This window comes from Apostichopus japonicus, chromosome 3, assembly GCF_037975245.1.
Source record: "Apostichopus japonicus isolate 1M-3 chromosome 3, ASM3797524v1, whole genome shotgun sequence".
Classification (NCBI taxonomy): Eukaryota; Metazoa; Echinodermata; class Holothuroidea; order Aspidochirotida; family Stichopodidae; genus Apostichopus; species Apostichopus japonicus.
This window is the reverse complement of record NC_092563.1, coordinates 27,599,392-27,620,629: the sequence shown is the minus strand read 5'-3', so window position 1 is coordinate 27,620,629 and position 21,238 is coordinate 27,599,392. Positions and strand designations below refer to the sequence as shown.

Below are 21,238 nucleotides of genomic sequence, written 5' to 3'. Positions count from 1 at the left end.
TTTTGGAGGACAACAATTATTTGAGTTCAGCAGACGTAAAATGGGAAAAACTTGTGAACGTGATCCCAAAGGAACGGAAACTTTTATTTCTTACATGCTGATACCTCATGTGGAATAAATGAACAACCTCAAAAATATGATATATCAAGAAGGCAAACTTGGACTGATTTGTTACTTTGCAGGTTGATGTTCAAATGAGTCGAGGAAGCTTGCTGTTTTTAGGGGGAGGTCAAAAGGTCAAGTGACCTCAGCAGCGGTAAAAATTTGAAAACCTTTACAATATCTCAAAAAGGAATGATTTGATGGTTCTCATTCTTAGTTTAAGGATGCCTCATGTTGGATTCAAAAACCCAGTTGGTTTTAATGTAAGTACAACAGTCACCAGAGTTCAAACTGGAAAACCTTGTCAACATATCGATAAGAGCATGAACATTGATGGATCCCATACTTTGCATGTGAATGCCTCATATTGTGAGATGATGTCAAAGGTCATTTGAGAACAACAATAGTCAGGACTGAGCAAATTTCAAATACTAGATGGATGACAACCATACACTACAGATGACTCATATATACCATTCATAGTATTGCGTTTATTGTTGTAGTTGAATGCACAAATGGCAGGTACCCAATTTAAAAATCTTATTATTTTTTTTTATAACAAAACAAAATTACCATAAAAACCATGTAAATTGTAATAATGATGAATTATCATGCCATATCCTGTACCATAATCCTGCCATATTTAGGAGATAAATTACAAAATATAAAAAATAATTTAATAAGATATACTGATATAGGACCACATTCCATATGAGAAATAAGAAATAAGTACCTACTGATTCCATTCCTTACTAAAAATCAACAATTTAATGTAAACCCTGTGCGGACAATTTGGCAAAGAAAGTTAAGATAGAGTTAAGAAAGTTAGGAAAGAGTTAAGAAAGTTAAGATAGATAAAGTTAAGATAGATGGACCAGACATGGAGTTGGTTTTGCATAAAGACAGGTTTGATTACGGTATATATCAATAAAAGAAAGACAAAGAAAGAAATAACTGAAACAAGATTCACACACAGGTATCCAACATTTCTGATATGTGACAGTCATTAGGTTTGCCCAGAATGAGCAGGACTTATCACTGAAGTATCATGCAAATTTACAGGTCTCCCTGTCCTTAACTGACCCAATTGATCATATGTGGAACTTCTGATGTAATCATGAGCTTTAAAAGGGAAGCTTAAACAAGGTCACTGAAAGCGCAATGCCCTGCTCTCCTACCTTCGTGGTGTCCCATCCCGTCCTCGCACGTCAACACTGCCACAAGATTATAGGCCACAGAACATTGATTAAATATTAAAAATAATTGTTAATACAAATGAATTAACCACAAAGCTCAAAAATATTGCACTGTTAATCAAATCGTGCTAAGGCAGCCAGGCGTGTGGTTTTACATTGGTGAAGTACAAAATTGTTGTAGTTAATGTTACTATGACCTTTAATGTTAAGATTGCATAAAACATGGAAGACAAACAAAATGAGATCTTGTGACACTGCTAAATGTCTACGAATAATTAAGATGGTCAGAACCCTCACCCCTTGGACAGTAAATTTGAAGAAACAGCCATTTTGTTTTAAGAACAAAGGATGGAAATGCTGCTGATGAAATTCCATTGTTATCACATGAGATAAACTTGATCACAACTACCTGATGTTTTGTCCCCATATGCTTTTTCATAAATATATTTAAATATTCAAACGTAAAACACAGACAAACATCATGAGAGATACTTACAATGTTACTTCAAGGTATCTATCGCCTTGGACCCAAAAACATTCTCTAAATTCCTTTTAAGAGAAATGAACGGGTGTGCAGGACCCAGAAGAAATTGTACAAGACAACTACGATATGAAAAGAACAATGCAAGGCATTCTTCTTCTTCTTCTATATTTCAAATACATTTTGAAAAATTTCTTGTGCTAAATTTAATATGCATGATGAGTCTGCCTGGCTTTCCCATGTTCCTTGAACAAAACAATATCACAATTTTCTCTCAATATTTCAAAATTCAAAATCTTTTGTAAATTTATTGCTTATAATATGCAAACTATATTAAGAAAATAAAATATACATAAATATCAGCCACATTGGTATGGAATTTAGACTAGAAATATTTTGTAGTCTTAACTTTTCATAAATAATAATTTTGGGGGTATGTAAGTTAACCCACTGGAATGGAAATATTTACTCCTTGTTATAAAACATATATTTGATTTGATTTGAAATTAGTAAATATTCAATACATTACAATATTTAAATTATCAAGACAATAAAGCTCAGCAACTATGTAAATGTTTCCATTTTCATTTTTCTATGATTAAAACCTACTTCAACACTATGAAATTGCATGAAATGGAATGGAATTATTAAATTTCTCCCTACTTAACTTCTATTAGGGGCAATCTTAGTGGTTAATTTTAAATCTTTCATTTAACTGTATACCCTTTGTATACCCTCTGAAGGCATTTGAAGGTCAATTTATGCGGAAAAACAAATGTCAATACAGTCTTAATGAAATAGTTAAGAGATCAATGCAATTTTTAAAACCGTTTTCCAACACCGCTACTTCAAATTTTGTGATCCATCTATTTTTATTAGTTCCCTACTGGTTTCACCTCGATTGAACCCTACCCCTAAATGTCAAACTCAGTATTTACCAGTCATATTCCATTACAGTATGTTGAAGCAGGGCAACAGTACAGTAAACCTTTGGCTTCCTTCTTTTGAGAACTAGAGGAGAATAAACGTAAACTCTCAACAGGTCGATGCACAGAATATTTGGATTGGTTATGGCAGTCATTTCCGAGTAGAAAACTTGAACTTGATCATCTTAATAATCTTAATCCGGTTATCCCAAGTAACCGAACAATGCAAGGGTAAAGTTGGCAAATATCATACTCTCACTTATAATACTGAAGTCATTCATTTCTGCGGAGTAACTCGATAAAAAAGTTGGCACTATATATAAATATATATATATACCAGTTCATTTTTACTATGGCAGAAAGTAGTACAGTTTTTACATGAACATCTGCTGAACAGGTTCATTACATACTCTGAGTTAAAATTTACCCTCTGTGCGAAAAATTTAGGCAAGCAGAGAATCGGAATGATGGTAGTCATCTTGGTCTTGATCTTCTAATAGCAATGGCTCTCTGGAGCCTCTGGATAACCCTCTACCATGAGTTGATGAACTGCTCGTCTGAGTGTCAACAATTAGAAAGACTGTCTGCAGGAATCTGGTAGTGCGACCTGACAAGAATGATTGAGTTGCACGGTATTAACAGACTAGAGTCAAAGTTAGAAGATCAGGTTTAAAAAACAAACACATCATGTGGCTTGTAGCCATAGGCTGTTCCTAGGGTGCATCGTTATATCGATATATCAGGTATTTCATTCATACCCATACCGACGGTATTAAAATCTGTCATCAACGAATATACCGAAAAATACCAGGTGTATTCGAAAGAAACCTTGAATACCAGGTAACAATAATACTCGATAAAAATAGCGACACAGATAATACACACGAACTTGAGGAAATTCCTGCTGCTACTGTTTTATCGTGTATAACTTACCACTCCCCGTAGTTCCCCAACTGTAAACATTCATGCTGCACAATACCTGAGCCCTTGCACCTGTCCCACAACTCCCTGTTTGTATCTGTTTTCGCTTATACCGACGAACCCTAGAGCCTGTTCCTTTGCAAGACCCAATGGTTGCCAGTTTCATATTTTCAACTTCTGCTGCAAAAGGAGCTTTCACAAACGGTTTCAAGGGAACGGGATGCTTAAATATATGCCATTCTTTACGGCACAGAATAATCAAAAGTAGCATCTTGAAACTTTCTTCAAACTTAAAGAAAAAGACAACACACACTTACACATTATGATGTCAAAGCACCTTGGTTTTCTCTTCCACTTGATGCCAAGGAAGTAAATGGGCACCCCAATTATGGTAATGGTGAGCCCTCCAAGGAAGGCAGGGGTGTCGGAAAGAGCTGATGAAAGTACCACGAAGAATGCGCACAAGGCAAACAGGATTGGAATAATCAAGGGAACCTAGAAAGCAAATAAGACAACACCATCGCATGATGATATGATATTATTTCTCCATGGCATGTATATGTTTCAATATTGTAACCATTTTGCGACTTTCTGTCAAACCACTGCCCCCTCCTCCCTTCACAGTCTAAAGAACAGCCTACACCTATTTTTACACATAAGCAAATCATATCAGGTTATTATAATTAACGACTAGCAGAAGTTTATCATAGCTAATTTTTGGTAAAACCATGCTATATAGACATACTTCGTATGAAAAACAAGGCAGTAGGGAGGCCACAGGGGAGGGGGGCCTAGACACACCCCGCCAATAGAAAAAGAAAATTGTCCGCCCATCCAATAAACTTTCAGTAAAACGTTTGTTTGAACAGGTTCTGCCTGTGCCTTCTAGAAATGCATTGGGCCATACAAAAGATGTCTGGCTGTGCCCTGAAATAAGGCAAAGAAACAAAGCCACTGCTATACTTAAACATATCATAACAGGTTGTGTGAGTTTAATAACTACCACAAAGCTTGAAATAACTCTTTTTTGATGAACCAAGTCATTTACTTCACATGAAATGAATATGCTAAAAAAAATGTCTGCATAGACAAGCCAAGGACTAAAACAGGATTGGCTTAAAAATTGCAATTTATGTGTCATTGCTTTGACCCTGAAATTGCCAAAAGTTGTGGTTAATCATTACCTTAAAGGGTCTGTCAATGTGTGGATACTTGAATCTGAAGTAAGGAACTGCTGCACAGGTCATACCGATGAAGATCCACCGACTAAAACTGAGATAGTTAATCAAACTGTATATATCATCTATCATTAACATCATCAAACATACTGGAAGCTGGAAAACAAAGATGTCAAACATGAGATAGTTAATCAAACTGTAGATATCATCTATCATTAACATCATCAAACATACTGGAAGCTGGAAAACAAAAGATGTCAAACATGAGATAGTTAATCAAACTGTATATCATCTATCATTAACATCATCAAACATACTGGAAGTTGGAAAACAATAAAAAGTCAAACATATAAAATAGGTCTCTTAATCAGGCATCAAGCAGCTTTTTGAATAGATTCCTGAACTTAATTCCACCTACTACTGGATTTTGCTTAAAATAATGTTAGGGGTGTCAAAATTTTGGACTTTTGAAGTGAAAGTTTAATATTCCATGCTAAATGAACTGCACTGCTATTGGACCTCAGTATCAAGATATTGTCAAACATCTGTTAAACTTAACATTAAAATTTAAATCAAATAAAGTTATTTTTAAATTAATATTTACAGGAGTAATTGTAATCCTGGGGATAACTGGTTCGAATCCCGTTTCTGGTTACAAATTTCTTTGCGACATTAAATTTATTAAAACCAATAAACTGCTTTGAAGATGAATAAATTGACTTCAAACTGTGGTTGTTACAGCTTCATAAGTTTATGATAATGAAGATTCTCTGACTATGCTACATTATCAAGACCAACACAGTCTTACAGGTTTTCTAAAGAACCACAACTTGTAGACACCATTCTATCACAGGTTCAAAACACCACTGGCTATGATACAGAACACCCTCACACACGCCATTCTATCACAAGTTTGCAAACACCACTGGTTATGATACAGAACTCCCACACACACACCATTCTATCACAAGTTTGATAACACCACTGGTTATGATACAGAACACCCTCACACACGCCATTCTATCACAAGTTTGGAAACACCATTGGTTATGATACAGAACACCCTCACACACGCCATTCTATCACAAGTTTTGTAACACCACCGGTTATGATACAGAACACCCTCACACATGCCATTCTATCAAAAGTTTGGAAACACCATTGGTTATGATACAGAACACCCTCACACACGCCATTCTATCACAAGTTTTGTAACACCACCGGTTATGATACAGAACACCCTCACACACGCCATTCTATCACAAGTTTGGAAACACCACTGGTTATGATACAGAACACCCTCACACACGCCATTCTATCACAAGTTTGGAAACACCATTGGTTATGATACAGAACTCCCTCACACACGCCATTCTATCACAAGTTTGGTAACACCACCGGTTATGATACAGAACACCCTCACACACGCCATTCTATCACAAGTTTGGAAACACCACTGGTTATGATACAGAACACCCTCACACACGCCATTCTATCATAAGTTTGAAAACACCACTGGTTATGATACAGAACTCCCTCGTACACACCATTCTATCACAAGTTTGATAACACCACTGGTTATGATACACAACTCCCTCACACATGCAAAGAAACTACTTAAGGAGGAGGCTGACCCTTTGATGGATTTAGAACCTGGCAGCAAACTGATTTTACAAACTTGAAGTATCTTTGGTTTGCATACCTTACCTTGTTTTCTTTCAGCTTTGTTTATTTTCTTTGATCTTATTACATACCTTGTGACAAAACATTGCTGTTCTTTAACAAAACTGAATGCTGTTAACATTTTCAGCACTATTTACTGTCACCACAAAAGTGTAAATAATCAACCAACCAAAAGTGAAACTATTATGTTCACTTATGACAGGTTATGTTGGGATCCTAGCATCTCATTTTAAAAATGATTTCATAGGATCCTCACTAAATGAAGTGAGGGAGAGTGTTGGTGAAGGAGCAAAGTGAGAAGGGAAGGAACAAGACATGTTTCCTGCTATCTTGCATCGAATTCCAAGTAACGAAGAGCTGTATACACATTTCGATCTCTTTAATCAGTTTGTTACGATATCACGTTCAATGCATTTCACATTTTCTTTGATAACTGACTAACTTTAAGGTTACAAACTAGACATGCTGCTGTCAGTAAAGTGTTTCTGTATGCTTACCGATAACGCGGCAGCAGCCAATGGTGTCTTGCGATGCACATGCACCATTCCAAGAATATGAGGAAGTTGACCCTCACGAGAGGCAGCGAAGAAGGACCTGGGAAGAAATCAGTAAAAACTCTATGAATTACACAAGAGTATCTGTTATTTTAGGACAAAAACTTTTGTGTTTTTTTATTCCCTTTGTGCATAGATACACTGTAGGCTATTGATATTCTAGTAACAATTTCATAACACAGATAAGTAAAAGCCTCCTGCTTGTTGGTAACTTAAAACTAAATCAGCTGTTTAAGAGAGGAGAGAAGGGTATGATTGATGCTAATTTGGTTGTGATTAGGATCATTAGGAATATATATATACGCCAATGTCCCAAAATGGGCAATATACCAAAGAATAAAGATGAGAACAGTATACAATAAACAAAAAACACAATTACAACAAAAATTAGCATTAGGAAGGAGCTAGCGATACAGTATATAATAAAGGCAACAATTATAAATGCTCAAGTACTATTGCTGACCATTTGGAGAAGTCTAACCAATCTCACTTATTTCAGATGAGAACATTACCTGGCAGTACAAAAGAGGCCGCCATTAATGGACCCAAAACAGGAGAGAGTGACGGCCACAGGCATCAACCACCAGTAGCTTCCCAGAACGGCTTCTCCAAATGTCTGCGAACAAGAAACCACACCCGAAATTAACAACGTTCCTTTTACTTTGAATCTTCAAGGTTCATAAATCATCGATATTTTTAGCTCTCTGTTACAAGAATTACAGCAATATGTTTGTCCTGAGATAGATCATTCTAGGTTTCATTAATGATTGTCCTTTAGTTGAACAATTCAGTCTGTATGTTTGTGAACATTGCACCACACTTGATAATCTTGTCTTCTACATGCTCTACCCCTTATGGATAATATTTGAAGCTGTAAACGTGCTTCACCTTCATGCACAGATTTACCAACTCAAGTTAAAAGATACATGTAACCTCTACCAGGCCTGCGGGGCATATGATCCAAGTACTAGCTTACCATAAAACCTTGTGCCTTTTGCATACATTTGTAAATGAAACTGTCCTAGGTCAGGGGACTGAAGAATTACAAGCTGAGGGTAAGAGTGCATGCAAAGCTAGTACCGCACTTTGATGAACATCAAATAAAGATCACTAATTACCAGAAAGATACTCTGGACTAGAAGAAGGCATCATTATAACAACTTTCAAACTTGACAGAATATATGGATATCAACTCATTACTTATCCTGGACTAGCAGAAGGCATCATAATCACAACTCTCAAACTTGACAGAATATATGGATATCAACACTTTACTTATCCTGGACTTGCAGAAGGCATCATAATGACAACTCTTAAACTTGACAGAATATATGGATATCAACCCATTACTTATCCTCGACTAGCAGAATGTATCATAATAACAACTCTCATACTTGACAGAAATATATGGATACCAACTCATTACTTATCCTCTCACCATTGCTACAGCATCTGATGCTAACATCTCTGCTGGGGTGAGGACAGCTAGATAGGCCAGATTAGTTAACATATAGAAAACAGTCACAAATCCCATGGCTAGGCAAATAGCTGCTGGCATTGTTCTGAAAGAGAAGAAAAAATCCTTCTAATCCTATCTTTGCCTTCAGAGAGGGAGCCCTAAATTGAGAGAAGAAGGATGGGAGGACAGGAAGAAGTGGTTGGGGGGGGGGGTCCATATAGACTGCCAGGATCAGCATAAACGAAAGGTTTGGGCTACACTTTAATTCTGATGCTTCGAAAAGACTGTATTGAAAACGGTACTTTTGAGGTCAATTCTGTAAAAGCAGCTGGCTAAGCTAGAAGCTTAATTTCTCTTGCCATCCAAGTATAACTAAATAGGAACTACTTTGTTTATTTGTATGATAAATATCACAAAAGATGTTGCAAATTATGGCAACATTTGCTGAAAAGGAATAAATAGTTTCCCAAGTTCCCGACTTTTCCCAAGGTGAATATCATATTAGTTTCCTCCATTGTGATGATAACAAAATTAACATTGATCTTGAATGTGGAATTTCCAAAACTACGAATAAATATTGAGGTCTATTAACCTACTCAAACATTTTGCAACATGCATCTAATAGTACCCAACAACCTAACATTATCATATGAGGTGTACTCTATATTAAAAACTTTATACATAGCAGTGCACATACAGAGATGTCATGAAGTCATTTTAATGTAATCACATGCACAGCCCCAATAGCTTCCACCAATTAAAACCCCCAAACGAGAAACCCCCCCCCCAAAAAACCCAGAAAAACAAATGCTGTTTGCAACTAAGATAAATTTCCTGCATAACTGCATAAAAATTAAACTTACTTTCCAGGTTGAACAATTTCTTCTGTAACCTGAGGAAGATTTTGCCTGTCGATTCAAATATGAAAATAAAACAATACATCAATAATGGGGTTTAATGAGCAGACTGGCATGTGTGGTAACATTACATGTACAAGACTAGAACATTAACCTTCTGTTAATGGCAACTTCCTGCTTGCATCACCAATCCATGTGTGTTTAAACAAATTTTGTCCAAAGCCAAAGCATTGTGAATTCTGAGAACTCAATGCCACAATGGGGGAAGCTTTAAGGTCGGTTCATACAGCCCAAGATGACTCAATGTCGTCTTCGACGACCGAAACTGCTTTTCGCTCAGCCAGTGGGCATGTGGTTAAAGCACTTGGCTAGGCAATTCGTCATAGACTATTTTGGCCGACTTTAAAACTGGAGGTTCACAAAACCTTATATGCGGAATATAAATGTTGAAAGGGAAGACCGACAATTTTTTTTACCAATCGCTGCTGTACTGAATCTTGCAATATTTTTGTATTCCACGCAAACAACTCACCATCCTGAGAAAGCATATACTCCAGAGAAGAATGCTGATGGAAAGTTCTTCCAGTCTACAGGTCCAGGTGACCCCGGAAACCTCTGGAAAGGATGCTGAAAGCTGGATGTTGTTCCTAGATTTGTAGCAAAGAACAGATGATAAACAAACCTTTTTGTCTTTTGTAAGATTGGGATAATTTAGAGTTAGCTGTCATAGTTTTTACAAGGAAATCTTATCCAATGGCTAACATATTTTCGGAAGGATACAAGGGATATGGTACAAAGACCAAGTTATACATTGACACAAGTAAACCATTCACACGTAAATTTCTTCAACTTAAGGTTGCATCAGTGGCGGAGATTTCTTGTCAGAAGTGGGGGGGTTGCAGGCCATTGATGAAATAAAAAGTCATAACTGCTGGCTCACTATCTAAGTTGAGCGCCACCATAAGTTGGCGCGAAGTGCACAAGAATTTTTTGGCAAATATTGCCTCCCAGATTGCAGTAAATGGCACTGCCCAGGCCTTGAAAAGCTGCATTTAACCAGGGGCGTATGCAGGATTTTCTAACCCGGGGAGGGGGGGGGGCGTATTAATATTTAAGCGGAGCGCCACCATTGGTTGGCGCGCAGCGTACAAGCAAATTTCTGGTTTTGGTACCCCCCGATCACCGGAAATGGCACCTCTCGGGCTTGAAACTGACCAACCATATGTACACTTTTGCCTGAGAACCAAGTTTTTTCCAAATACTTTTTTTCTCATCTATAACCTTTTTGAAGATTGTCACCAGTCACACATCATGTTGGACTTCAACACATATCCTGTGGATCATTGCTTTTGTAGGTGATTCTTCATCGCGGCCCACAATATCCGTCAGCCCCACTGTTCAGAATTTGAAAATTCACAATTCTCGTGAATAAATTCACTTCAAAACATACCCATAATGTTACACAAAATATCATCTATGGACAACCGATATAGAAAAACCTCCTTCAAACCCTAACAGACGGGTCAAAATTGCACGAGTATGATGAAGTATGATGAAGAATGTTGGTTAGGGAATTTTCGAAAATTCAGACGGTTACTAAAAAATTTCGTTGAAGGAAATAAAAATATACCAGATATTTCCAAAACTGAACACTACACACATCGACAGTTTTGAGCATGGGCGCAGATCAGTCTTGGATAATGGTGGGGACGCGTGTCTGTTCTATGACACTATCTAAGCGGAGCGCGACCATGGGTTCGCGCGTAGCGTACGATTTTTTTGGGCAAATATACCTCCCAGATCGCCGGAAATAACACTTCCCAGACCTAATGATGCTCCTAAACCTCCCTAAGTTTTAGATCTCATGGCTTAGAAATTTAGTTAAGAGAAATACATGGGCGTCCGCAGAAAGAAAATCAGGGGACAAATAATCCAAGTAGACTTTTGTATATACGATGGGTCTGGGTTCCTCTCCCAGAAAACAAATATAGACTGCCGCAAATGCGATTTCCGTCCTATATTTAACAACTGGATAAAATACAATAAAATGAGAACTGCTGCATGTCATTTGCACAATGCTGGATCAAACTGCGCCAAAGTTCAATACAGGGGAACTTGAAATGCAGCTATTGGTCAGGACAAATTGGTGGGGACACGGTATATCATGTCCCCACTACTGAAAAAGTTGGTGGGGACGCGTCCCGCTGTCCTCACCAGGATCTGCGCCCATGGTTTGGAGGCTGTTTATCGTGGAACGCCATTTTCATGCTCACTGATATGATGTGATATCTGCTGTTTGCTTTACAAATTCGAATAATGTTGTCACTGTTCCTCTTTCTCTTCCCGTTTTCTTGCCGTATTTTCTATACCATCCTTTTCTCCTTTTCTCTCTTTCTTCTTTTTCTTTTCCTTCCTTCACCTCGTTGAAGTTGGCAAGTGTATACAGTTCCAAAGCTATTCAACAGCAACAAAACGTTATTTTGTGTATGTCTGTTGTGGGGTGAAGTTAGCGCTATGAGCTACAAGTTCCAATGCGCAATGTGGGGGAAAGGGGCTAGAAATAATGTGTGGGTCAATTCCAACTCGGTTTTCGGTCGTTAATTGTTGATGTAGCCTACCAGGTAAAAGGTTGAAATGACTTTAACATTTTCAAATTTAATAATTTGATTTATTATGCCATTTGGAGCACATAACATAGGCTATAACAGAACATTACTGGCAAAAACTAGGGGGGGTTGATTGTGTGGGCCAACCCCCCCTCTTCAAAAAGTGGGGGGGTTAAAACCCCCCCAACCCCCCCTGTTTCTCCGCCACTGGGTTGCATTTACTTTACCCTGAGGAAATAAAGCAACTTTTCAAAGGATCCTGTAAAGCGTACTGCACCATATTTGCTTCCAAAGCTACAGTATGCTGGACTGTGCAGGTATATATAAACAGGCATATGATATAAATATGCAATTGTGTGTGTGGTTTAATTCTTTTCTTGTGGTCACTAGCTTGATAAACAACCTTTGTTTTTTTCTAGCGTCCATCACATGTACAGTACTTACTTCTTTTTGTATTGACTGTTTTGTACATGTGAGAAAATTCATTTGAATTGAATTGAATTTATCTTCAAATAATTAGAAATTTACTTTATTTTGGCTTACTGTACCTTTTGGCAGTTGTGCTAAGCCAGCAACTATGATAACCAATAATCCCAACATCTTGGCCACAGTGCAAATGTTCTGAACTTTCTTGGACAGAGAAACACTCCAACAGTTTAGGAATGTGACTGCACCTGAGTAAATAGAATTGCAATGATATTGGTGATCAAATGAAAATCGATGAACTTAAAAGTTGCATAAATTTACATATATCCCCTTAATATCTGAAAGTAAAAGCATGTCAATTTATGATTTCTCTCCTTACTAACATGATTTACATTCATTCCAATGGCTTCGAATCCTTCGATCAATAAAGATGAACTACTTGCATAGTTTTACTTACTGCACATCTGTATAATTGATGGCGTTTTACAAATTTTGAGAAACACATGTATGCACCATATTGGCTCTCAATACTTGAAGCTACCATTATGTAGCACCCAGCTTTCAACCAGTAATGCAAGGAGAGAACAATGATACTGAGGACAGTAACATTAATGTGAAGAAAGCATTTATTTTCTGAATTAGCACTTTTGCAGGAAAATATTTATCTAAAGCTGCATAATGAGTTGAATTTTAACATTACACCAGTCTGTTAGTCTTCTAAAGCTGTTACTGTTTATGTGTTTATGATTTGATACCCCTCCACCTATTTATACCACCATAACACTGATCCCATTTATTGAAACTATTTAGGACAAATACAGAAAAGATTGTGTTCCACAGATGTTGTTGTCTTGCTTTCTTTATAATTTGCTTATTTTTGAAGTTTGTGCCCTGCTGGTGTAATTTGGAGGACTAAAGTTACATGTTTTGAGAAATAATTTCAAGGACCTTTATTTGTAATGCTCCAGTATGGGACCACCACATTTAGCTTCAGAGTGGATTTCAAGATTCTAGCGAGGCACTGACCTACAATTGAGATGAATAATCCCTTCTGTGATTCTGGCCATTACAAATTGACAGGGGTCTTCTAAAACATTGGGAGGTGTTTTACCAACACTCCTTGCATCAAAGCATGAATATTCATAAATTAAGTACTGCTACTAACAAGACGGTAAACCCATAGGCAACTGTCCAACTTTTAACAAGAAATTCAGTAGCTGTGTTCTGTACGGAAGACTAATGCGGCCATGGCCCCCCCCCCAAAAAAAAACACGGATATATATAGAAGGAAAAAAAATTAAAACAAAAACAAAATTTTTAAAACGGAAAACAAAATTTATAAAAATGAAAAATTTACAACGAAAAAAAAAATTATTGTTGTTTTTCGTAGTCAAAATTTTGTTTTTGGTAGTAAAAATTTTGTCTTCTATATATATCCGTGTTTTTTTTGGTCATGGCCACATTAGTCTTCCGTAGTTCTGCCCCAGACGTGTAAGGTTTGTTTCAAATATCACACCATGAAAACTTACAGAGTACACAAGCTGCGAATAGCCTGACCGCTATCGGTGAGCAGACAGCGCTCTTTCCAGCCAAGTAAGTCCCAGCTGTGATACTGAGTAGAGTTAAAGGTCCGGTCCTGACAGCAGCAATAATAGTCCAGATCCTTAAAAATGAGAACAGTCCTCCAAAAGAAAGACGAAGGTATGTATAGTCACCGCCTGATAGAGGAATTGATGTCGCTAACTCGACATAACTGAGGGCGCCAAAACAGCTAAATATTCCGGAAAAAACCCAAATAACAAGGAACCAGCCGACACTGTTTGAGCTTTGCAAGACACCTTTCGGTGATATAAATATCCCTGAACCAATAATGATGCCAACTACCATAGAAAAGCAGTCAAAGAGGTTAAGCTGCCTCTGTAATGTTACAGACTCTTCACCAGCTTCTGTCCTCCTCTGGTTTCCTGGCATAATGACTTGCGCCAAAGGAGACACTGCAACAGAGAAAAACGTAATAAGTGCGGTAAACAATCTGTGAAAGTACCAATTTTGAAATAGTACATGTTGCATTTTCACTTGAAAACTTAAGTTGAGAACAAAGTCCCACTGCACAGTGCTATTGTTATCTATTGAGATAGTTACTATTCAAGTAACTAGTGCAATGTCTGATACAAGTTAATTAAGTTCAAATTTATTTCTCATATTAGCAAACCATACAGAAAATATCTCATAAAAGTGCAGAACAAAGAATAAATAAAGGACAATGTAGCGCAACATCAATATTTAACAACACTAGTGACAAGAAGAAGGACTAAATATACAAAAGGATTGGACACTTGCAGGAAACTTTGCCAGGGACTATCTTAACAGTCATTATATGGAAGCAGTGGCGTCTCAAAGGGGGAGGGGGGGGGCATGGGGCATCCCCAATGTTCAGTGTGGTTTCCTCCCTGTTGAAATTTGCCATGGTCGAAAATAAAGAAAGAAAAAATACACACAGGATGAGGTACAAATCTCTGACATCAACTGACCATAATTTACTTGTGTCTACCTCAATTTTTTTTTATTTAAAGCTCAATATAAAGTCTTGAAATGGTGAAAAAATGCCGGTAATCTGACCTAGTTTCGAATGAGGTGTAACAGAAGTGTTACACAGCACCATCGATCCCAGAAAATGCACACACAGCTTGCTACCTTCGGTAATTAGACACTAGTGTACCTCAGTACAAACAGCTGCGGTCAATACCCACAGCACAGTGTACTAACGATACAGCGATGGACATCTCAGGTCCAGCTAAAGATAACAAGGTATCACGTTGCATTTTGTAACGACAAGAGAAAAACCTCATTTGCAAGAAACGGAAAGTTAATTAACTTTGTCAGTGCGCGGCACGCGGTTTTGGGCAAGTCTTCAATGCAATTAGTGCTTTGTTTGGGTCATATATGATAATGACCAGCATGCTGTATATGCATATACAGTATGCTGGTATGTCGATCCATACACTACAGAATATTCCATGACTGGGCACAACGTTACAGGGAACTTCTTTTGAAACACAACCACAAGGAGTAAACTGCCAATAGTAGCAAAAATCCCTTCAGCCATAGCATTTATGGTATTGAAAATAAGAATAAACTGCCCTAAATTAGGCAAGTGCCTTATCATACATGGCTCTGTAGCACTAAGCTCTAAAGTCTAAATTAGGGTCGGTCAATGTCCAAGGTTTGCGACTGAAAGTTAATCGGCACTTACCAATACCAATGTAACCAAACTAACGTATGGGTCGTCAATCAGGCAACATCGCAACAACCTTGCTCCATCTTCAAATGCTGAATATTAGTCAGGATGGGGAAATGCAATCGAGATGTTTAGAATGTGCTTGTTCAGCTGTTAACTTTAGCGAACCGTGTTTACTGTTTTATATGTATGTCGAAAGTATATCGAAGACTCTGTTTATACCTGTTTGAACGTAGCAGCCACTAAGAGCAGCCACTAACAGCAGCCAATAGTGTATACATCAACGTTACACGCCGTTGGCCACTGATGTTTGTACACTGTGACGAGCGCTGGGTACGCTGTGGCGGGAAAGTTGATCCCCAGCAGCCACTAAGGGCAGCCTAAATTAGCGGACAATAACAAGACTGCTACTTTTTCGTACCTGTTTTAAAGCGATAATAATTAACGCTATGAATACTGTAAAATGCCAATAATTGCACCATATGAGAGATGAGTTGTTGCTCTTTCATGTAATATAATTTTGGAATTTAATGGTGGACGAAATCTGCATCCATATTGAACTGAAACTTGTGATCCTACCAAATCTTGTGGAGAAAGGCGTAAATGGCGGCAATTTTTATACCATTTTTTTTCTTTTTTTTTCAAATGTCTAAACAATTAATTTATGAGAATATGCAACAGTCAAGAGGGGTACAATGACGATGTTAAGTTATTCCTCTTACAAGTGGTATGAAAAAACAGCCAGTAACACTTTGATTTATTGAAATTCGATGGCTACAAACCGTTCGATCCTAACAGGAGTGGGATGCAAATGGGAAAATTAGCTCGAAACGCGCGGTAATGTGTTATGATCCAAACGTATTATTATTTCAAAATCGGTTAATTTGAGTTATCGACCTAGTTAGGAGGTCCGGTTAGCATCAAATCAAAGAAAACAATTTCTTCTTTCACGTGTAATACCTACTATGGGTAACAAAACCGATTTTTTTGACCAAAAGTGGCCTAAACGTTTTAAAATATTGATATTTTTTTCTTCTTCTTCAAAATCAATTAATTTTAGTTATGGAGCCTACTGGCATGTCTGGTTAGCACCACATTAATGTAGACAGGTTCCTCTTTCACGTGGTATACCTCTACTATCGGTAACAAAAATGATTTCTTGACCAAAAGTGGCCTTAAAGTTTTAACCCCGATACGGACATTTCTAAACGCGCTGTATATCTAATGTGTAATGATCCAAAAAATGATTGTTTTTTTTCCAAAATCGATTAACTTTAGTTATGGAGCCTACTAGGATGTCCGAAAAAGACCAAATTAAAGTAAAAAGGTTCCTCTTTCACGTGGTATACCTCTACTATCAGTAACAAAAATGATTTCTTGACCAAAAATTCCCTTAAAGTTTTAACCCCGATACGGACATTTCTAAACGCGCTGTGTGTGTAATGATCAGAAAAATGGTTAATTTTTATTTTTTCAAAATCGATTAACTTTAGTTATGGAGCCTACTGGCATGTCCGGTTAGCACCACATTAAAGTAGACAGGTTCATCTTTCACGTGATATACCTCTACTATCGGTAACAAAAATAATTTCTTGACCAAAATTGGCCTTAAAGTTTTAACCCCGATACGGACATCTCTAAACGGGCTGTATATACGTAATGTGTAATGATAAGAAAAATGGTTAATTTTTATTTTGTCAAAATCGATTAACTTTAGTTATGGAGCCTACTAGGATGTCCGAATAGGACCACATTAATGTAGAAAGGTTCATGTTTCACGTGATGTACCTCTACTATCGGTAACAAAAATGATTTCTTGACCAAAAGTGGCCTTAAAGTTTTAACCCCGATACGGACATCTCTAAACGCGTTGTATATCTAATGTGTAATGATCCAAAAAATGATTTTTTTTCCCTTCAAAATCGATTAACTTTAGTTATGGAGCCTACTGGCATGTCCGGTTAGCACCACATTCAAGTAGAATGGTTCCTCTTTCACGTGGTATACATCTACTGTCGGTAACAAAAATGATTTCTTGACCAAAAATGGCCTCAAAGTTTTAAACCCGATACGGACATCTCTAAACGCGCTGTATATACGTAACATGTAATGATCCCAAATTTTTTTCCCCTTCAAAATCGATTAACTTTAGTTATGGAGCCTACTGGCATGTCTGGTTAGCACCACATTAAAGTAGACAGGTTCATCTTTCACGTGATATACCTCTACTATCGGTAACAAAAATGATTTCTTGACCAAAAATGGCCTTAAAGTTTTAACCCCGATACGGACATCTCTAAACGCGTTGTATATCTAATGTGTAATGATCCAAAAAATGATTTTTTTCTCTTCAAAATCGATTAACTTTAGTTATGGACTCTACTGGCATGTCCGGTTAGCACCACATTAAAGTAGAATGGTTCCTCTTTCACGTGGTATACATCTACTATCGGTAACAAAAATGATTTCTTGACCAAAAATGGCCTCAAAGTTTTAAACCCGATACGGACATCTCTAAACGCGCTGTATATACGTAGTGTGTAATGATCAGAAAAATGGTTAATTTTAATTTTTTTCAAAATCGATTAACTTTAGTTATGGAGCCTACTGGCATGTCCGGTTAGCACCACATTAAAGTAGACAGGTTCATCTTTCACGTGATATACCTCTATTATCGGTAACAAAAATGATTTCTTGACCAAAAATGGCCTTAAAGTTTTAACCCCGATACGGACATCTCTAAACGCGCTGTATATACGAAGTGTGTAATGATCAGAAAAATGGTTAATTTTTATTTTTTCAAAATCGATTAACTTTAGTTATGGAGCCTACTGGCATGTCCGGTTAGCACCACATTAAAGTAGACAGGTTCATCTTTCACGTGATATACCTCTACTATCGGTAACAAAAATAATTTCTTGACCAAAAGTGGCCTTAAAGTTTTAACCCCGATACGGACATCTCTAAACGGGCTGTATATACGTAGTGTGTAATGATCAGAAAAATGGTTAATTTTAATTTTTTTCAAAATCGATTAACTTTAGTTATGGAGCCTACTGGCATGTCCGGTTAGCACCACATTAAAGTAGACAGGTTCATCTTTCACGTGATATACCTCTATTATCGGTAACAAAAATGATTTCTTGACCAAAAATGGCCTTAAAGTTTTAACCCCGATACGGACATCTCTAAACGCGCTGTATATACGTAGTGTGTAATGATCAGAAAAATGGTTAATTTTTATTTTTTTCAAAATCGATTAACTTTAGTTATGGAGCCTACTGACATGTCCGGTTAGCACCACATTAAAGTAGACAGGTTCATCTTTCACGTGGTATACCTCTACTATCGGTAACAAAAATGATTTCTTGACCAAAAATGGCCTTAACTTTTAACCCCGATACGGACATCTCTAAACGCGCTGTATATACGTAATGTGTAATGATCAGAAAATGGTTAATTTTTATTTTTTCAAAATCGATTAACTTTAGTTATGGAGCCTACTGGCATGTCCGGTTAGCACCACATTAAAGTAGACAGGTTCATCTTTCACGTGGTATACCTCTACTATCGGTAACAAAAATGGTTTCTTGACCAAAAATGGCCTTAAAGTTTTAACCCCGATACGGACATCTCTAAACGCGCTGTATATACGTTATGTGTAATGATCAGATAAATTTCTGATTTTTATTTTTTTCAAAATCGATTAACTTTAGTTATGGAGCCTACTGGCATGTCCGGTTAGCACCACATTAAAGTAGACAGGTTCATCTTTCACGTGGTATACCTCTACTATCGGTAACAAAAATGATTTCTTGACCAAAAATGGCCTTAAAGTTTTAACCCCGATACGGACATCTCTAAACGCGCTGTATATACGTAATGTGTAATGATAAGAAAAATGGTTAATTTTTATTTTTTCAAAATCGATTAACTTTAGTTATGGAGCCTACTGGCATGTCCGGTTAGCATCACATTAAAGTAGACAGGTTCATCTTTCACGTGGTATACCTCTACTATCGGTAACAAAACTGATTTTTTGACCAAAAGTGACCTTGAAGTTTTAACCTCGATACGGACATCTCTAAACGCGCTGTATATACGTTATGTGTAATGATCAGAAAAATTTATGATTTTTATTTTTTTCAAAATCGATTAACTTTAGTTATGGAGCCTACTAGGATGTCCGGTTAGCACCACATTAAAGTAGACAGGTTCATCTTTCACGTGATATAACTCTACTATCGGTAACAAAAATGATTTCTTGACCAAAAGTGGCCTTAAAGTTTTAACCCCGATACGGACATCTCTAAACGTGCTGTATATACGTTATGTGTAATGATCAGAAAAATGGTTAATTTTTATTTTTTCAAAATCGATTAACTTTAGTTATGGAGCCTACTAGGATGCCCGGTTAGCACCACATTAAAGTAGAAAGGTTCCTCTTTTACGTGGTATACCTCTACTATCGGTAACAAAAATGATTTCTTGACCAAAAGTGACCTTGAAGTTTTAACCCCGATACAGACCCTTCTCTAAACGCGCAGTATATACGTTATGTGTAATGATCAGAAAAATGGTTAATTTTATTTTTTTCAAAATCGATTAACTTTAGTTATGGAGCCTACTAGGATGTCCGGTTAGCACCACATTAAAGTAGAAAGGTTCCTCTTTTACGTGGTATACCTCTACTATCGGTAACAAAAATGATTTCTTGACCAAAAATGGCCTTAAAGTTTTAACCCCGATACGGACATCTCTAAACGCGCTGTATATACGTAATGTGTAATGATCAGAAAATGGTTAATTTTTATTTTTTCAAAATCGATTAACTTTAGTTATGGAGCCTACTGGCATGTCCGGTTAGCACCACATTAAAGTAGACAGGTTCATCTTTCACGTGGTATACCTCTACTATCGGTAACAAAAATGGTTTCTTGACCAAAAATGGCCTTAAAGTTTTAACCCCGATACGGAAATCTCTAAACGCGCTGTATATACGTTATGTGTAATGATCAGATAAATTTCTGATTTTTATTTTTTTCAAAATCGATTAACTTTAGTTATGGAGCCTACTGGCATGTCCGGTTAGCACCACATTAAAGTAGACAGGTTCATCTTTCACGTGGTATACCTCTACTATCGGTAACAAAAATGATTTCTTGACCAAAAATGGCCTTAAAGTTTTAACCCCGATACGGACATCTCTAAACGCGCTGTATATACGTAATGTGTAATGATAAGAAAAATGGTTAATTTTTATTTTTTCAAAATCGATTAACTTTAGTTATGGAGCCTACTGGCATGTCCGGTTAGCATCACATTAAAGTAGACAGGTTCATCTTTCACGTGGTATACCTCTACTATCGGTAACAAAACTGATTTTTTGACCAAAAGTGACCTTGAAGTTTTAACCTCGATACGGACATCTCTAAACGCGCTGTATATACGTTATGTGTAATGATCAGAAAAATTTATGATTTTTATTTTTTTCAAAATCGATTAACTTTAGTTATGGAGCCTACTAGGATGTCCGGTTAGCACCACATTAAAGTAGACAGGTTCATCTTTCACGTGATATAACTCTACTATCGGTAACAAAAATGATTTC

The 21,238-nt window shown here is 37.0% G+C and overlaps 1 protein-coding gene across 2 annotated transcripts; it reads right to left on the bottom strand.

The window, feature by feature from the left end:
• Positions 1 to 559: 559 nt before the first annotated feature.
• LOC139965707 (cystine/glutamate transporter-like) lies at positions 560 to 16,621 on the bottom strand. Of its 2 annotated transcripts, none has more exons than XM_071968362.1 (11): positions 15,009 to 15,574; positions 13,919 to 14,383; positions 12,512 to 12,637; positions 9,890 to 10,004; positions 9,364 to 9,408; positions 8,480 to 8,603; positions 7,554 to 7,657; positions 6,985 to 7,081; positions 4,811 to 4,960; positions 3,944 to 4,121; positions 560 to 3,312 (listed from the first exon to the last, which is right to left on the bottom strand). In XM_071968362.1, the coding sequence occupies exons 1-11, from the start codon at positions 15,049 to 15,051 to the stop codon at positions 3,149 to 3,151; spliced, it is 1,611 nt and encodes a 536-aa protein (XP_071824463.1). In that variant the 5' UTR covers positions 15,052 to 15,574; the 3' UTR covers positions 560 to 3,148. The 2 variants fall into 2 exon arrangements, with proteins under 2 accessions (XP_071824463.1, XP_071824464.1); XM_071968363.1 differs by lacking the exon at positions 15,009 to 15,574 and adding an exon at positions 15,643 to 16,621 and having other exon boundaries at positions 562 to 3,312.
• Positions 16,622 to 21,238: the final 4,617 nt, after the last annotated feature.